Here is a 17,700-nt window from a genome sequence, read left to right as displayed (position 1 = left end):
GGCAGAATTCAGTACTGTATCTACAAAACCTTCTGTTTAATCATCTTCCCTTTATTCATTTGCTTAGATTTTTCAGGTCTGGTCAATTTTAGCATGGTGTTATTCACAGTCAAAGATAAAAAATGTTTTAAATAGAATTGATATTCTCCTTTGGTTCATTACAATTTACTCAAGCCTAGTAACAGACACAATATTTCTGACACTGATCCATATGTCCCTAGATTCAGATACCAAGAACATGCAAATGGACCATTTAATATTTGTTTTAAATGTTTATTCTACGTCCTTATGGAATGAGTGACATAAAAAAAAAGAAGAAAAAAAAAAAAAGAAAAAAGCAATTTATTTATATTTTTTAATGTATGGAAGAGCCGCACATTGACGGGCAAAGAGCCACATGCGGCTCGCAAGCCTCGGGTTGGCCACCCCTGCTCTAGAAAGAGTCAATACCACAACACGTTAAAATGCATTTCTAGAAAAGAGTCAATACAACACATTAAAATTTGTCTCTAGAAAGAGTCAATACAACACATTAACACTATGGTCGCCCAAACGCTGTACCACGTCATTCCCCGCCATGCTCATTCTGCCAAAGACGCCGTACCACGTCTTTGATATCAATATTTCAAAAATCTATTATCTATATATTTCTCCCCCGGAAACTTGAGATCTACTGTTGATCCCCTCTCAACTCTCCAACGGTTCAAGAGCGCCATCTGGTGGCCGATCGGCGGATCGCCCAGAGCGGAAACAGGAAATGGAAGCTGGTGCTCATTCCAATTCGGTCCGATCACTCGGTAATAGTCCCAGGACTCGAGCTAGACACAACAGATAGCAATCCGTTACCAATAACTCGATAAACAACATGATTTGGACGTATATACTATTATACAACCTGGAAATGGATCGCATATTTCTACATCCCATAATAGGAATATTTCTGTTCCACGCTCATCGCCCAACACTATGAGGAAGCTACGGTAAGATTCAGCGTTGTTTTTTAACGTGTTCGATACTAACTGCTCTAATGATCATATCACCCACACTAGATGAATCATCTAACGTTGGCCACGGAATTATAAACGACCCTCCCCCCATCCGGTCAACATCAGATGATCAGTAGTAACTTCTAGAAGCACGTCCATTTGAAATTTTTTATCTCGCGCAGATTCCTATCAAACTGTATTTGATCATCAATATAATGCATTTGGGGCTATAAATCACGTTCTGGAGAAAGCTGCAGAAAACGATAAAAACATACTTATACTTTAGACCGTATTTTAGTATGAATATGTGAATGAAAAAGTATAACGTTGCTACACCCTGAACAATATACTTGACGTTGAACGGGCCATAGTAATGTCAATTTAGCAATACAATTTAAAAAGTTATAGCTCTGCAAAGAAGGTAAACATCCCCATAGACAAATAGAGCTGGCGGAGGATGGTATATTAAAAATATAAGCCTGGCGACCAAAGTGTTAAAATGCGTCTATAGAAAGAGTCAATACCACAACACGTTTAAATGAGTCTCTAGACAGAGTCAATGCCTCAACATGTTAAAATGGCTCTAGAAAGAGTATAGACATGGCTGTTTGACGACATGACAGACTCTACCTTTAAGGTAGGTTATGGTCCTTTACATAAATAGCCAAAGGTTCTTTATACCAAAAACTGAAAACAGAATGCAGACTTATTTAAAACATAAAATAAGATATTCCTTTATTGATCACATTGGGGAAACTCTGGGGCGTTGTGTGTGTGTGTGTGTGGTTATGATAAACAAAGTGATTTATCAACACCATAACAAGGTACACTGATTATCCTCTGGCGATGATGCAAGCCGTTGTGGAGTTCATTTTACCAGCTAACCTTTGAACAGAGCGTGTTGTAGGGATGGGAATTGATCAGATTTTATCGATACCGATTCCATTATCGATTCTGCTTATCGATCCAATTCTTTATCGATTCCCGATAAATTGTTAAATTTATAATTTAAATAAATTGGAAATGCAACAGAACTAAGCTGGTTAGAATACCAACATGCAACTTGACATTTCTGATTGTCATTTATGCCCCCATGTCGGAAAAATACAAAAACTGTAAAAAAAAGAAATTAACTACACAAATAAAATTATGTATTTGAGATTCTCTTAACATTTTGGATGCCAGCCACGACATAACACGTGTTATCAGCCCGCCCCCTGAATGCCCACCACGACAATTAGCGTGATTTCTTTTTTATTAGCGCTCTGAATTCATATTTCATCAACCGAGTCTACCGTTGGGAAACCAGCCCCATCAGGAGCTCAGATGTGAAAAAAGCGCCCCCTATCGTCTCCCAGATGGTAATGCACCCTTTTGGAATGGACTCAATGAAAATGGATGAGAGAAAAAAATCCGGAATCCACATTTAACTTCTCACGCATGTAACCGGAGATGATCCCAGTCATTGTGGACCATCAGAACAGCGTGTAATATGTGTTTACAGTATGTAGCGTTGGATCAATAAAAGGATAGATTTTTGGAATGGCGATCAGGAATTGGAATAATCTTTTTGGATAACATCTGATCTCAGGTAAGGAATCTATTTTACCAGTCTTAGGATAATCAGACCCGTTTTCACGGAGATATAAGCTTTTCCCCTATGTGTGATGTGGCTGTTTGGCTGTGCGAGCGATCAGGAAATATATCAGATCAGATATCAGATCGCCTATATAGCGTGCATACGTACACATATACTATCGATAATCTAGCGTTTATTTGAAAAGATTCATAAATAGGCAGACAAATTTGAAAGTTTGTGTATTCTCGAATATTCCGTTTATTATGGAATATTTTTATTTTCCTTGAAAACGAGGGCTGTTCAAGATGCTATAAAACGGAAATGAACCGATAAAAAAACAATCCGCTTCGACAATGTTGACTGGAAAATGAGTCATTGATAAGCGATGGGCAGATTAGACACATAGCCATAATTTAAAGCATAGATTAGGCGATATTAACGCTAACATTGAAGTGGATGGTGGGCATTCAAGCACTAAATCGTGCGCCCCCTGCTGGCACTGAAAGAGTTAAACTAATTTAATCTATTGAACTGTAGTTACATTCAACAGGTCGTTATTGTAAAAGAGAATTTGTTATCAAAAACCTACCTGTATAAATAAAGGTTAAAAGTAAAAACATAAACTGACACATAAGTAACATCTAGGAAAGCAATTCACCTACCGAAATTCCGAGGCTTTTACCGTGGCGTAAGGGTGCAAAGCTTTCACCTGTGGTGATTAGACATAATTCACCTACGGAACTGTTGTTGGGAATATTGGTTCCGCACGGACACTAGAGTGTTGTCTTCCTGTCGGCAGGTAGACAGTTTTAGCGTCTAGTAGTAACGTCATGGAGTGTTGTTGTGTTTTCTCTGCTGAATACACGTTCAGAGTTCTCTTTCAACACACCGCCTCAGTCTCCCATCCTTCGACACTACACACTAGGGGTGCACAATATTGATTTTTTGACCCCGATATCGATAACTTTCTGCTCCTCAAGGTCGATACCGATAACTGATATTATATATAATTTATTGTATTATAATATATATTTTTTTATGTATATTCCTGTAGTTTTGACCTAACCAGATTTATCATGACATGAGCGTTACTACTATGAACAAAACAAAGCCAAGAGAACAGTTTTGACTCTTCAAATAAAGTGACTATATTTATTTTTCCAAATAAATATAATTTGAGTCATTCACAAAATTCACAATCCGTCAATGTCATTAACAATGTGTTTCCCTGAACAATGAGTGAACTAAAAACCAACAGGTATTGTGCTTTGTCAGTAGGGATGGGTACCGGTACCTGTGAATCGATACCGGTACCCAACGGTACCTTTTTTCGGTACTTTAGCCTCAGTTGTAAAAAAAATATTTAAATCCAAACTTCAAATAACCAAATTTTCGACCGTTTTCGGCTTGCCATTGCCCCGACTGCTTTGTTGTTGAATCAAGTAAAATCCTAAGTAAGCATATATTGTGCGTGTGAACGTTGACACAAAAAGAAAAAAAGATTTTAAAAAAAAAGTGTAAAAGAAAAAGTGTAAAAAAAAAAAAAAAAAAATTATCGGAGCTATCAATAATTTTATCGGGTTTATCGGGATGACGTCATAATAGCTGGTATCTGCCCGATAATTATCGTGCATCCCTACTACACACCACACATTTTGTGACTGCTCGTGACACTCGTTCACCCCCCCCCCCCCCCCCCCCCCCCCCGAGTCATTTGACACGCTGTGCGAGCGTGAAAGGATAAGGTGCGCGAGATCCACTAGCACTAGCTGCAGCCTCAGTCTGATTGTCATCATCTAAAATGGATGAAATGGGAGAATATTTATACAGTGAAAGCATTAGTTTTTCATTTAGGTTTTCCTAGTCAAGGAATCAAATAGTCTGCGTGGCGCTAACATTATAATAACATTGGATTTTACATTCGGTAACGGAGGGTTGAGGAGATGCAGCACTCGCCCGTAGAACATCAAAACACAACATTCCTGCACTTTAACACATCCACCGCCGGAAACGCTTTAAAACGTTATTGCCCGCCATGCTTTGACCGCCAGACCACGCTGTACAGCGATATTGAGATCAATATAAAATGTTTTCGCCATGGCATTCATAATTCATATATACACCTCCGGTGCTGCAGCTGGACCCTACGGCTCAATACAACGACGGCTCAATACCGCCGCCTGGTGGATGGTCGGGCGAGTTACACTGGTAAACAGGATATGGCTGCTGTGCATCAATTAAATTCATCCGGCCGTCAGATATTGTCGCCGGATGAATCTATATGATTTTGGCGTTTATTGCGACATACAAACCGGAAATGGACCTAGGCGATCGACGTCCTATACCTGGGATCTTTCACCGCCAGTCTCATTGACGCACGGTAAGAGGACACTAACGCTGTTTTCAGCCCAATTGTTTATAAATTTCACTGCAAACCGATCTGATCAATATACCACCCATACTACATAAAGCATTTACTAACGATCACGGAATTATAAACGACCCCCCCCCCCCCTCCTTTCACGCATGATGACGCATAACGTATAGGATCATACACAGTTGAATTTTTTTATATAGCGTGTCTGGGGAATAAACGGCAATCGATAATCTATATATGCGTTTAGGCCTATAACTCACGTTCTAGGAATTACTGCAGAAAACGATAAAAACATACTTATATTCTAGAAGGTATTTTTGTATGAATGAAAAAGTATAACGTTCCCACATCCTGAACGATAGATAATCGATGTTGAATGGGCCATAGTAATGTCAATTTAGCAATACAATTTAAAAAGTTATAGCCCTGCAAAGAAGGTGAACATCTCCATAGGGTTATAGTGCTGGCAGACTGGCTATATTGATGGATATAACCTATGGCGGGGAAAGTGTTAAGGGCATGCTGTGTTGACGAATGCTTCAGCATATTGCTAGTATTTCCCCCCTTACATTCCCCCCTTACATGAAATTGACATTTTGCAAATACTACAACTTGCGCTGTTTTCATCTACTTTTGTGAAATGCAGCCACGCTTTTGAACGTTTATTTCTGCCCGCCATGGCTCCGGTCCCAAACAAACTGAAACATAGTATACAGCATGCGTTCTCTACGGCGTTAAAATGCGCAACTGTTGGAAAAACATGGCATCGATAAGAGGAATCGATAGTCCAAGGAATCGGACAATTAGGATTCCCATCCCTAGCGTGTTGCCATGTGCTCTACAGCCAGAAGAGGTGTGTGTATATCTTGTGTTAAGAGATGCTCATCAATAATCAACGTTTGTTCGTTGGTAATCAACCTTATCAGAGTATTGATATGGAAATTAACATGACTTGACGAGTGTCATCACTCTGTCTCATAAGTCATTATTTTTGGTGAATACATTTAATTTGCACACAACTATGTTCTATTATTATTATTATTACCTCTAACAATCAATCAAATTTATTTATATAGCACATTTAGACATGACACTTGTCAACCAAAGTGCTTCACATAGGATGCTTGGTTCATACACATACAGCTCATTATAGTAATATTCCACAATTATTACATTTGGTAGTAATAATGGCACACTAGTCTTGAGACAGACGTGTGCGTATCTCCGCTGCCATGTTAGACGCGGAAACACCCGCGGGGGGGGGGGGGGATTGGGAGGGCGAGACATCATCAGCATCCTGGTGCCCCCCCAACCACAGTGTAGCTCGGCTGCCATGTAGGGCACGGAACACCCGCGGGAGGGGGGGGTAGGGGGACAGCCTCATTCTGCTATCGAGAGGAAGAAGCGACTGTTCACGAGGAGAGGCTCTACTATTACCTATTCTACCTGTACACTCCGCTGCTGTGACGCCTGGATTTCCCCCAAGCGAGGTGCGCGGCTCCCTGTGGGGGTTAACTTGAGACGGTCGGTGTATCTAGTCAGTCTCAAGTATAACGCTAACATGCTAACCTGTGTGGAGAAGCCTTGTAAAGCATTCGTCGTCCCCTCTGTGGAAGGTGTGCGTTTGTGCATGTGTATACGTGCGTGTATGCGTGTGTGCAGGGACGTGCACAGGACTTTAGAGGGGCAGGTGCTCAAAGGCTGAAAAGGGCACTATACCTGTGTGTGTTTTAACCGAGCGCAAGCCCGATTTTTAAGGGCCCTTTTCGGGCGGGGGGGCCCCCTTTTTATGCTTTTTGGGGGGTTTTGGTGATCAAATATTGAATATTGAACTATAATAATCAGTGCAGGAGCTCACTTATCCTTGAAAGACACTTTTATCACTGACTTAAAAGGCCCATACATCTCCATAAATGTTCAGGGGGGAGGGAATAAGTGCTTACCCTACAGACCCCAATAAGAATAACAGTATATTCTGTATTGTTTAACACTTTGACTGCCATGAAACGTGTTTTGACGTCATTGCTGGCCATGCTCAAGTTGCCGGGGGACGCTGTACAGCGTCCTTATATCAATATTTCAAAAATCTGCGATCGGATTCATATGTCCCCTCCGCTGGCCTGAGATCCACCAGCAGGACCCACTGAGCTCTCTGGCGGTTCAGGAGCGCCATCTGGTGGCCGATCGGCGCAATCGCTTTAACAGGAAGTGGCATAGAGGTTGTGCTACGTCCGTAGTACTTCCGGGTGCTCGCTATAGGTCCCGCGACTCTGGCTCGTCACGCTACACAGTGATCGATTGCCAATAACTCGATAAACAACATGATTTGGACGTATATACCATTATACAAGCTGGAGATGGACCGGGTAAATTTACCTCCCATAATGATAAGATTTCAACTCTACGATGATCGCCCAACGGCGCGCGGAGACTGGGGTGAGTTTCAGCGTGTAACGTTACCGTCTTCGATACTAACTGCTATTATCAACATTTGACCCACATTAGATGATTGGTATAACGCTGCCCACGGAATTATAAACGGCCCCTAGCCCATCCGGTCAACATCAGATGACGTGTAGTAACTTCTAGAAGTACGTCTAGTTGTAATTTTTTATATCGCGCTGATTGCCATAAAACTGTATTGCATCATCAATATAATGTATTTGGGGCTATAGATCACGTTCTGGAGAAAGCTGCAGAAAGAGATGAAAACATACTTATACATTAGACCATACTTTACTATGAATATGTGAATGAAAAAGTTTAACGTTGCTACACAATGAACAATACATATAGGACTTTGAATGGGCCCTAATAATGGCAATGTAGCAATAGAATTTAAAAAGTTATAGCCCTGCAAAGAAGGGGCCTTTCTCCATAGACAAATAGCGCTGGCAATCTATGGTATATCATGAATTTAACCTTAGACAACCAAAGTGTTAATATAAATGCATTTTTTATTCCAATCCCGATTTGTATTTGAGATTCCCAAATCCCATCGGACTTGACTTCTTCGTGTCCCTCAATGAGTGTAATACCAGCATTCAACTGTATGCGCCACAGCGGTTTCCATCATCATCATCATCACCACCACCCACGCTATGCATAAAATATATAGGTCCGCGGAGAGGCACGCTGAGGAGGCCGTGCAAACTGCAATGGAATATGGGGCATCTCTCTCTCTTTACCTAATATTTTGATTCCATCCTGACATTTTTCAGTTGGAAGAGCAGTCTATGCGTAACGGCAAAAACAATCAAAAATAATAATAATTTGTTTCCAAAAAGGGCACTTTTTTTATGAGGCCCTTGGGCTCTATGTGTGCACGCGCCTACCAATTTATGTCAGTGACACCGACTGTGTAGTTAGTCCAGCTTCACGTCTGTGTATGTCTTCATGTGTACCAGGGTTTCCTAAAGCACATGTTGATGACCAACAGGACTTCACTCCGTTTCATTTATTTTCAACATTCTAACGGCTCATTTTTGTTCTTTTGTTTCCATTAAATTATATTATGTGATCGGCAAATAACCATTTACCGGATCTGGAGAATTTGGTAGGATTTTTACCAGTAAAAAAACAAACAGTAATTACAGTAATGATGTCTCCCTGGTGAGCTTCAGTGTGTCCTTGTAACCAACCATAGATATAGAACACTAGACGGCTCAAGGCGGAGTCTCCCGCATACTTCACCGGTGGCCATCTTACGAGGGTGGACTACTGCTTTAAGGTGATGATCTGCACAAACAAAAATACTCTTAACTCGCTGAAATCTTGACGTATTTACAAACGGTTTATTACAAACGTTATTAACGTGGCTATGATTCTTGCTTGGAAGACATTTCTTTATCATTTGTATTTTTTTTTTCCATATTAAAGTCCATTATAAGTATGCAGTATGATAACTACATCTCTGACGTTTTTAACAAACCAAACGGGTGAACATTTTGCAAGCTATGGTTATTTCAATAGTACATGATGCACCATAGACACGCATGTTCTGAGTGGGCGTGCTCCACCCTCGCAAGATGGCCGCCATGTGGCAACGTCGGTCTCCGTTGGCCAGCAGCGCGGGTGAGCCATCTAGTGTTATATCTATGCTTGTAACAGGAGCCTCTGTTGTACCGTGTGTCAAATCCCCGGGTGAATCCGGTGAATCAAGACTTATGACGAGTGCTAACAAGTGCTGATGACCGATGATGCCGACCTGGACGCTACAGCAGAGCCTTGCAGGCCGAAGCGCTCGTAGTCTCCCCCGTAGATGTCCTTCACCAGCTTGTCCACGTTGGTGGAATCCCCCTTGCTGGCCATTTCCAATGCCTCCTCGAAGGTCTCACAGCCAGTCAGCAAGCAGCACAGCCCCAGGAACGTACCACCTCCAAGACTGATGGGTCGAGAGATGAAGGAGGGAAGAAAGATGAGCGAGAGAGAGAGAGAGAGAGATATCAAATTAGATTTGACAACAGTCACTATAACTGTACCCACGGATGGTTGATCAAAGCCACTCTCGCACCTTCAGCAAACACAGGGATTAAAGCAAAAAAAAAATCTCCTGACTGAACTTTTTTTCAGGCCAAGTCATATTCTTATTTTAACCTCCACTATATATTTTTTATTTAATAGCATTAGCGTTTTAAGGGAACTAGATCATTTTGAACATCTTTTCTATTGCCAGTTTGCTTTTACGTAATATCAATGCTGTTTTCAATTCATTAAATGAAACCGATTGCAAGGGTTGACTGACTTTGTCATACAAATAAACAAATCTACATACTGTAACTTTTCAGTATTGTGTTAGTATAGTTCAAATTATGTATCGTCTATAGTTCAAATTATGTATCGTCTATAGTTCAAATTATGTATCGTCTATAGTTCAAATTATGTATAGTTCAAATTATGTATTATTGTATAGTTCAAATTATGTATTGTGTATACCGGTAGTTCAAATTCAGTATTATTGTATAGTTCAAATTATGTATTGTCTATAGTTCAAATTCAGTATTGTGTATAGTTCAAATTCAGTATTATTGTATAGTTCAAATTCAGTATTGTCTATAGTTCAAATTCAGTATTATTGTATAGTTCAAATTCAGTATTGTCTATAGTTCAAATTCAGTATTATTGTATAGTTCAAATTATGTATTGTCTATAGTTCAAATTATGTATTGTCTATAGTTCAAATTATGTATTGTCTATAGTTCAAATTCAGTATTGTGTATAGTTCAAATTCAGTATTATTGTATAGTTCAAATTCAGTATTGTCTATAGTTCAAATTCAGTATTATTGTATAGTTCAAATTATGTATAGTCTATAGTTCAAATTCAGTATTATTGTATAGTTCAAATTATGTATTGTCTATAGTTCAAATTCAGTATTGTGTATAGTTCAAATTCAGTATTATTGTATAGTTCAAATTCAGTATCGTCTATAGTTCAAATTATGTATTGTCTATAGTTCAAATTATGTATTGTCTATAGTTCAAATGATGTATTGTCTATAGTTCAAATTATGTATTGTGTATAGTTCAAACTTTTAACATTGATTGCACCAGTGCGCCTAACTTGTTCATGTAGGTGCACCGCCGCTGCAATAATACATTTTAAGCGTTACCTTTACCATGACCTGTTTTGTCAGTTCCCATACACATTAGTAATTTCTTAAGATGTTATGTAAATGACGTAAAAACTAACGTTGTATTACAGTTAGCTCACAAAGTCCAATCCTTCGCTTTTTTATGTCTATTTTAACACATTCAGCTCAGCTCCAGTTAGAGCTGCTGTCCCAAGCCTGTTTTTGGGATTCGAACATTCGCCAGGGTTTTTCGAACGGATGTTTGAACCATCGTTTTTAATCATGCAAACAATTTGCTCCTAAATAGGGAGGTGTAGTCTGACGTCACTTTGTGTACAGTCTCCTAATATACACTGTACAGTCTCCTCCCCATCATATATTCTCTGTTAGGATCTATGGGTAACAGTACTGTATATTTGCATATCGTATATGTCACAAATGTAACAGTACTATATACCTGTATGTCATGTATGTCCCTATGCCATAAATGTCATGTATGTTGTGCATGTCATAAATGTCACTATGAATTGAAAATGGGGGACCCTGATATAAACAAGACAAATGTCTTTCTCTGGTCTGCATCCCCTTTGAGTGCCAACGATGAGAATTCTCGTTATTTCATGCCAACCGTTCAGTGCCAACGACGAGAAAATTTTTTTTTTTTTTATCCACTTTTTCTCCCATTTTTCTATATTTTCTCCCATCCCAATTTCGTATCATCCAATTCAACCCTCCCCTGTCACGAACGCTGTTTCTTGCCTCCCACAAGCCGGCTGCAATGTGGACTAAGTCATACATAGCACAAGTCCCCTCCGGTACTTGAGGTAACAGCAGTCGCATCTTTTCACCTGCGCAGCTCGATCTCTCAGTGTCGAGGAGTAACGCGTGGGAGGCTCACGCTGCCCCCGACACTTCCTGATTCTACTGCGCAGGCGCACCAACCGACTTGTAGGAGTCGCTTGTTCACAACGTTCGATCCCAACCCTTCAGTTTTCCCTCCCCGTAATACGGCCAATGTGTATTACTGCGGAAGACCAGCTAAACTGAAAACAATGTGGAGAGCTGGATTCGAACACGCAAATCCTAGCGTCTCCACACTGGTGGCGAGTGCCTTGCCCACTACACCACCTAGCCGCCCAACGACGAGAAATTGTTATCGTTATAAATCGTTATTTTTTTTATTAGCGATTTCCATTCATTTTTCATCAATCTAGCCTCACGTTACCACTCTCTCTGAGCTCGAACAGGGAAAATACCGCCCCATATCGTCTCCCGGATGATAATGCACCCATTGGATTGGACTGAATGAAAACGCATGGGGAAAAGAAAATCCGGAATCCACATTTTACTTGTCAGGCATGTAATCCGAGCCGATTGCAGTCTTTGTGGTCCCTCAGAACAGCGTGGAATATGTGTTTCGAGCACCCAGCGTTGGATCAATAAACGCGATCGATATTTGGAATGGCGATCAGGAATTGGAATAATCTTTTTGGAGAACTGAGGTAAGGAATCTATTTTACCAGTCTTGGGGTAATCAGAGCTTTTTTCACATATATCAACGTGGGCCCTATGTGTGTGTGTGTGTGTGTGTGTGTGTGTGTGTGTTGATCAGGAAATAAAATACTACATTTTTCAGCCCGCTTCTCTAGAGTGCATAAGTACACATATACTATCGATAATCTAGCGTTGATTTGAAAACGATCATAAATAGGCAGAAAAATTACAACGTTTTCGGTGTATTCCAGTAAAGGGCGATTCCTGCAGAATCTCTTTTTTTTCTGAAAATTTTCAAAAACGAGCGTTTTTCAAAATGGTATAAAACGGAAATGTACAGATGAAAAAACTATCCGTTTCGACAATGTTGACTGCAAGCAAGTCATTGATAAGCGACAGGCGTATTAGACACATAGCCATAATTTAAGATATAGTTTATGCGTTCGCAAATGTGCTTGCCCTCTCATTGAATAGAGCGCTGGCACTCAAACGCTAAATCGTCCGCCCCCTGCTGGCACTCAAAGTGTTAACAATTGTGTGTATTGAGCCATACTGTATTGTACCCATTCTGCAATCTGTTAAATAACGTTCTCATTCATTCACCTCCCTCTGGTATTTTATGGCCACTTCCGTGTGCGCCTCACTCCAGCATACTTGACTTACTCGCAGGTTTTTTCTAGTTCAGTACCACATAGCACATTGAATGAAAACTTTATTTAACAGATTGCAGAATGGGTACAATACAGTACGGCTCAATGCACACAATTGTTAAGGGGATGCAGACCAGAGAAAGACTTTCGTCTTGTTTACATCAGGGTCCCCCATTTTCAATTCATGGTGAACATTGCTGCGGTTGAGTAGTAGTACCTACTTACTGGTCACGGGAGGCTTCAATAACATTTGAATGATAATCCATTTTGTGAATACATTTGTTGAAAGAACTTTGTTGGCCGACGGGCCGGCTCCTGCTACCTTAACGTTAGCTGCGTTAACGTGCATGACGCATACCTGTAATGTTAAGCAGCTTGTGTTCCGCTGGGAAAGCATCACTGCATACACTTTGTTTAATCCAAACGTCCATTCGGAAACGTTGTATTATGAAACCAGTATGAGACGATGTGCTTATTTATCGTTTCAATTCGAAAAGTTGATGCTCACATGGCTATTTTGTTTAGCCTGTCATTCAGCCAAGACGAATTTCAGGGTGATGATCAGAGCAGTCTCTTGAAACACCGCTATCTTCAAACTTCCATTCCTCTTGAAACTTTCTTTTGTTAGGTGGTCCCGCTCATCCTTTTCGTCTGAGAAAACCGAGGTGGGTTTTCTTTTTAGTGGCCGGCTTACTCCTTCCATTTAATGCTATTAAGCTAACGTTAGCTCATCGGTATAGCAGGCGTGCGTAACGTTACAGTGCAAGCAGGTACATAAGCAGGTGGTGGATGTGACGTCGGTAAACAAGGAGAGTTGACGCGCGAGGCTGCAAAAAAGGCAACTGTCGTAAGACCAAAACACACTGCAGTTTATTAGTTTACATGACTATTTTGTTACCCGCCATGTGGCGGACAGACCTCTCAGACCTCACAAATGTCACTCGCCAAACCTAAAACCTGCCGCCATTGGCGCTTGGCGGGTGCTTATGTTGTTCCGTCTACAAATCATATTAATCCGTCACGACTCTGAATAAAATTGACGGAAATCCGTCTCAAGACGGAACGCTTTAATGCCTGCAAACATGACCTTCACTTGACCTGAGCACACATCTCTACCTGTCTACGATTTTTTTTATTTCACACACACCTGTACCTGACCTCACACACCTGTACCTGACCTCACACACCTGTACCTGTCTACACACCTGTACCTGTCTACACACCTGTACCTGTCTACACACACCTGCTTTTTCTTTCCTATAACAAAGCCAGTGCACGCACACGTCTTACACATACAGTACATACAGTGAGCATTAAATATAGACAGCAGTGTCGTTACAAGCTTCACTGGTCCATGTGCTCAGAGATGTGCACATGTCCTTGGAACTCAGAAGCTGTACAACCAGTCTTGTGACTCCAACAACAACAACATTGATGAGTCACCTCTCTCAGGTGGAATAACGCCAAGTCAAATGTGACTGACTAACTGTCTGTCTGTCTGACTCATTACACTGTGTAATGTGAATGGACGATGGGCTGACTGGCTTTACTGTCCGATTGGCTGTATGACAGACAGATACATTACATGCTATTCACAGCATTCCTTTAGGTCATCACGGCAGACATCTTGGTGGGCAAATAACAGGCGATCAACGGGTGCTAAATCACTAAATGACAACCGTGACCAATGAACAGCGTTTATGGCATCGCGCCATATCTGCAGGAAGTGCATGACGAGTTATGAGAAGACTATGGATGTTTCCCTCCAGAATCTAATCTAATGTTGTTGAACAACAATGTAGTTGAAATGATTCCCTAATGAGGACAAGACGTTTCCTCTCCTAGAACAGAGTAATAAAATAGACCTACTGTGTACTTGAGTGCTGTGTGCTGGAATACTGACCCTTAACCCCTTAAGCCCGATCGGCCCGGTACTGGGTTGAGATTAATTTCACGTCATGAATAGATCAATACAGTCCGTATTAATTAATGTTGCGTTTCTTTTTCAAACGTAGCCAAGAGTAAAGACCCTAACCCTGTCAAAACAGCACTCGAAGTGTATATTTTCAGCACTACGTTTGTTTACCAATGATTGTAAGTGTAATTAGCTAAATATGAGTTTATAGAAATCGGAAAACCGGATGATTTAGACGCGAGGAAATTATGCCTTCATGAAATCATTGTAGTACTAAGAAAGAGGTCTCTCGCTCTCTTTCTCTCTCTCACACACTCAAACATTGGGCTGACTTGAGTCCATGCCAGCTTGACATTGCGTTCCAATGGAGTTTATTTGTGTCTTCTTCCAGCGGTATGCGGTGAGCAGAGGGGTGATGCTTCAATTTGATTGGTCTATACGACTCCCTCCTTGAAATGGAACAAGCCAACTGCCTGTCAATCAAACTTCACCAAAACGGAAAGTGAAAATGTATTTATGATTTGGTTATATGTTCATGGTTATATGAAGTAGGAAATGTATTCAGATTGTAGACTAAACTCAGTCTATTTGGGCTGGAAATGTGAATATATAATACAAGAAAACTCTGTTGGATACCTTTAACAGTTCTAACACAGTTTACCTGACACTGGTACAGTTCACCTGACACTGGTACAGTTCACCTGACACTGGTAGAGTTCACCTGACACTGGTACAGTTCACCTGACACTGGTAGAGTTCACCTGACACTTAGAGATCACCTGACACTGGTACAGTTCACCTGACACTGGTACAGTTCACCTGACACTGGTACAGTTCACCTGACACTTAGAGATCACCTGACACTGGTACAGTTCACCTGACACTGGTACAGTTCACCTGACACTTAGAGATCACCCGACACTGGTACAGTTCACCTGACACTGGTACAGTTCACCTGACACTGGTAGAGTTCACCTGACACTGGTACAGTTCACCTGACACTGGTACAGTTCACCTGACATTGGTACAGTTGACCTGACACTGGTACAGTTCACCTGACACTTAGAGTTCACCTGACACTGGTACAGTTCACCTGACACTGGTACAGTTCACCTGACACTGGTACAGTTCACCTGACACTGGTAGAGTTCACCTGACACTGGTACAGTTCACCTGACACTGGTACAGTTCACCTGACACTGGTACAGTTCACCTGACACTGGTACAGTTTACCCGACACTGGTACAGTTCACCTGACACTGGTAGAGTTCACCTGACACTGGTACAGTTCACCTGACACTGGTACAGTTCACCTGACACTGGTACAGTTCACCTGACACTTAGAGATCACCCGACACTGGTACAGTTCACCTGACACTGGTACAGTTCACCTGACACTGGTACAGTTCACCTGACACTGGTAGAGTTCACCTGACACTGGTACAGTTCACCTGACACTGGTACAGTTCACCTGACATTGGTACAGTTCACCTGACACTGGTACAGTTCACCTGACACTTAGAGTTCACCTGACACTGGTACAGTTCACCTGACACTGGTACAGTTCACCTGACACTGGTACAGTTCACCTGACACTGGTACAGTTCACCTGACACTGGTAGAGTTCACCTGACACTGGTAGAGTTCACCTGACACTAGTACAGTTCACTTGACACTGGTACAGTTCACCTGACACTGGTACAGTTTACCTGACACTGGTACAGTTCACCTGACACTGGTAGAGTTCACCTGACACTGGTACAGTTCACCTGACACTGGTACAGTTCACCTGACACTTAGAGTTCACCTGACACTGGTACAGTTCACCTGACACTTAGAGTTCACCTGACACTGGTACAGTTCACCTGACACTGGTACAGTTCACCTGACACTTAGAGTTCACCTGACACTGGTACAGTTCACCTGACACTGGTACAGTTCACCTGACACTGGTACAGTTCACCTGACACTTAGAGTTCACCTGACACTGGTACAGTTCACCTGACACTGGTATAGTTCACCTGACACTTAGAGTTCACCTGACACTGGTACAGTTCACCTGACACTTAGAGTTCACCTGACACTGGTACAGTTCACCTGACACTGGTACAGTTCACCTGACACTGGTACAGTTCACCTGACACTGGTACAGTTCACCTGACACTTAGAGTTCACCTGACACTGGTAGAGTTCACCTGACACTGGTACAGTTCACCTGACACTGGTAGAGTTCACCTGACACTTAGAGTTCACCTGACACTGGTACAGTTCACCTGACACTGGTAGAGTTCACCTGACACTGGTACAGTTCACCCGACACTTAGAGTTCACCTGACACTGGTACAGTTCACCTGACACTGGTACAGTTCACCTGACACTGGTACAGTTCACCTGACACTGGTACAGTTCACCTGACACTTAGAGTTCACCTGACACTGGTACAGTTCACCTGACACTGGTAGAGTTCACCTGACACTGGTACAGTTCACCCGACACTTAGAGTTCACCTGACACTGGTACAGTTCACCTGACACTGGTACAGTTCACCTGACACTGGTACAGTTCACCTGACACTTAGAGTTCACCTGACACTGGTAGAGTTCACCTGACACTGGTAGAGTTCACCTGACACTGGTACAGTTTACCTGACACTGGTACAGTTCACCTGACACTGGTAGAGTTCACCTGACACTGGTAGAGTTCACCTGACACTGGTACAGTTTACCTGACACTGGTAGAGTTCACCTGACACTGGTAGAGTTCACCTGACACTGGTACAGTTCACCTGACACTGGTACAGTTCACCTGACACTGGTAGAGTTCACCTGACACTGGTACAGTTCACCTGACACTGGTACAGTTCACCCGACACTGGTACAGTTCACCTGACACTGGTACAGTTTACCTGACACTGGTACAGTTCACCTGACACTGGTAGAGTTCACCTGACACTGGTACAGTTCACCCGACACTGGTACAGTTCACCCGACACTGGTACAGTTTACCCGACACTGGTACAGTTCACCTGACACTGGTACAGTTCACCTGACACTGGTACAGTTCACCTGACACTGGTACAGTTCACCTGACACTGGTAGAGTTCACCTGACACTGGTACAGTTTACCT

General features: G+C 41.9%; 1 protein-coding gene across 2 annotated transcripts in view; it reads right to left on the bottom strand.

Annotated features, from left to right (window-relative positions):
* Window positions 1-17,700, bottom strand: part of pank1a (pantothenate kinase 1a) — a 64,158-nt gene that overhangs the window by 17,746 nt on the left and 28,712 nt on the right. For both annotated transcript variants that reach the window (XM_084321028.1, XM_084321029.1), the window contains exon 6: window positions 9,150-9,326. In XM_084321028.1, coding sequence (XP_084177154.1) covers window positions 9,150-9,326 — 177 coding nt within the window. The remainder of the gene's footprint in view (window positions 1-9,149; window positions 9,327-17,700) is intronic.

Source organism: Notolepis coatsorum (assembly GCF_963971535.1).
Source record: "Notolepis coatsorum genome assembly, chromosome: 9".
In the NCBI taxonomy this organism is placed as follows: domain Eukaryota; kingdom Metazoa; phylum Chordata; class Actinopteri; order Aulopiformes; family Paralepididae; genus Notolepis; species Notolepis coatsorum.
Note: the sequence above shows the minus strand (reverse complement) of the source record. Positions and strands in the feature narration are given on the sequence as shown.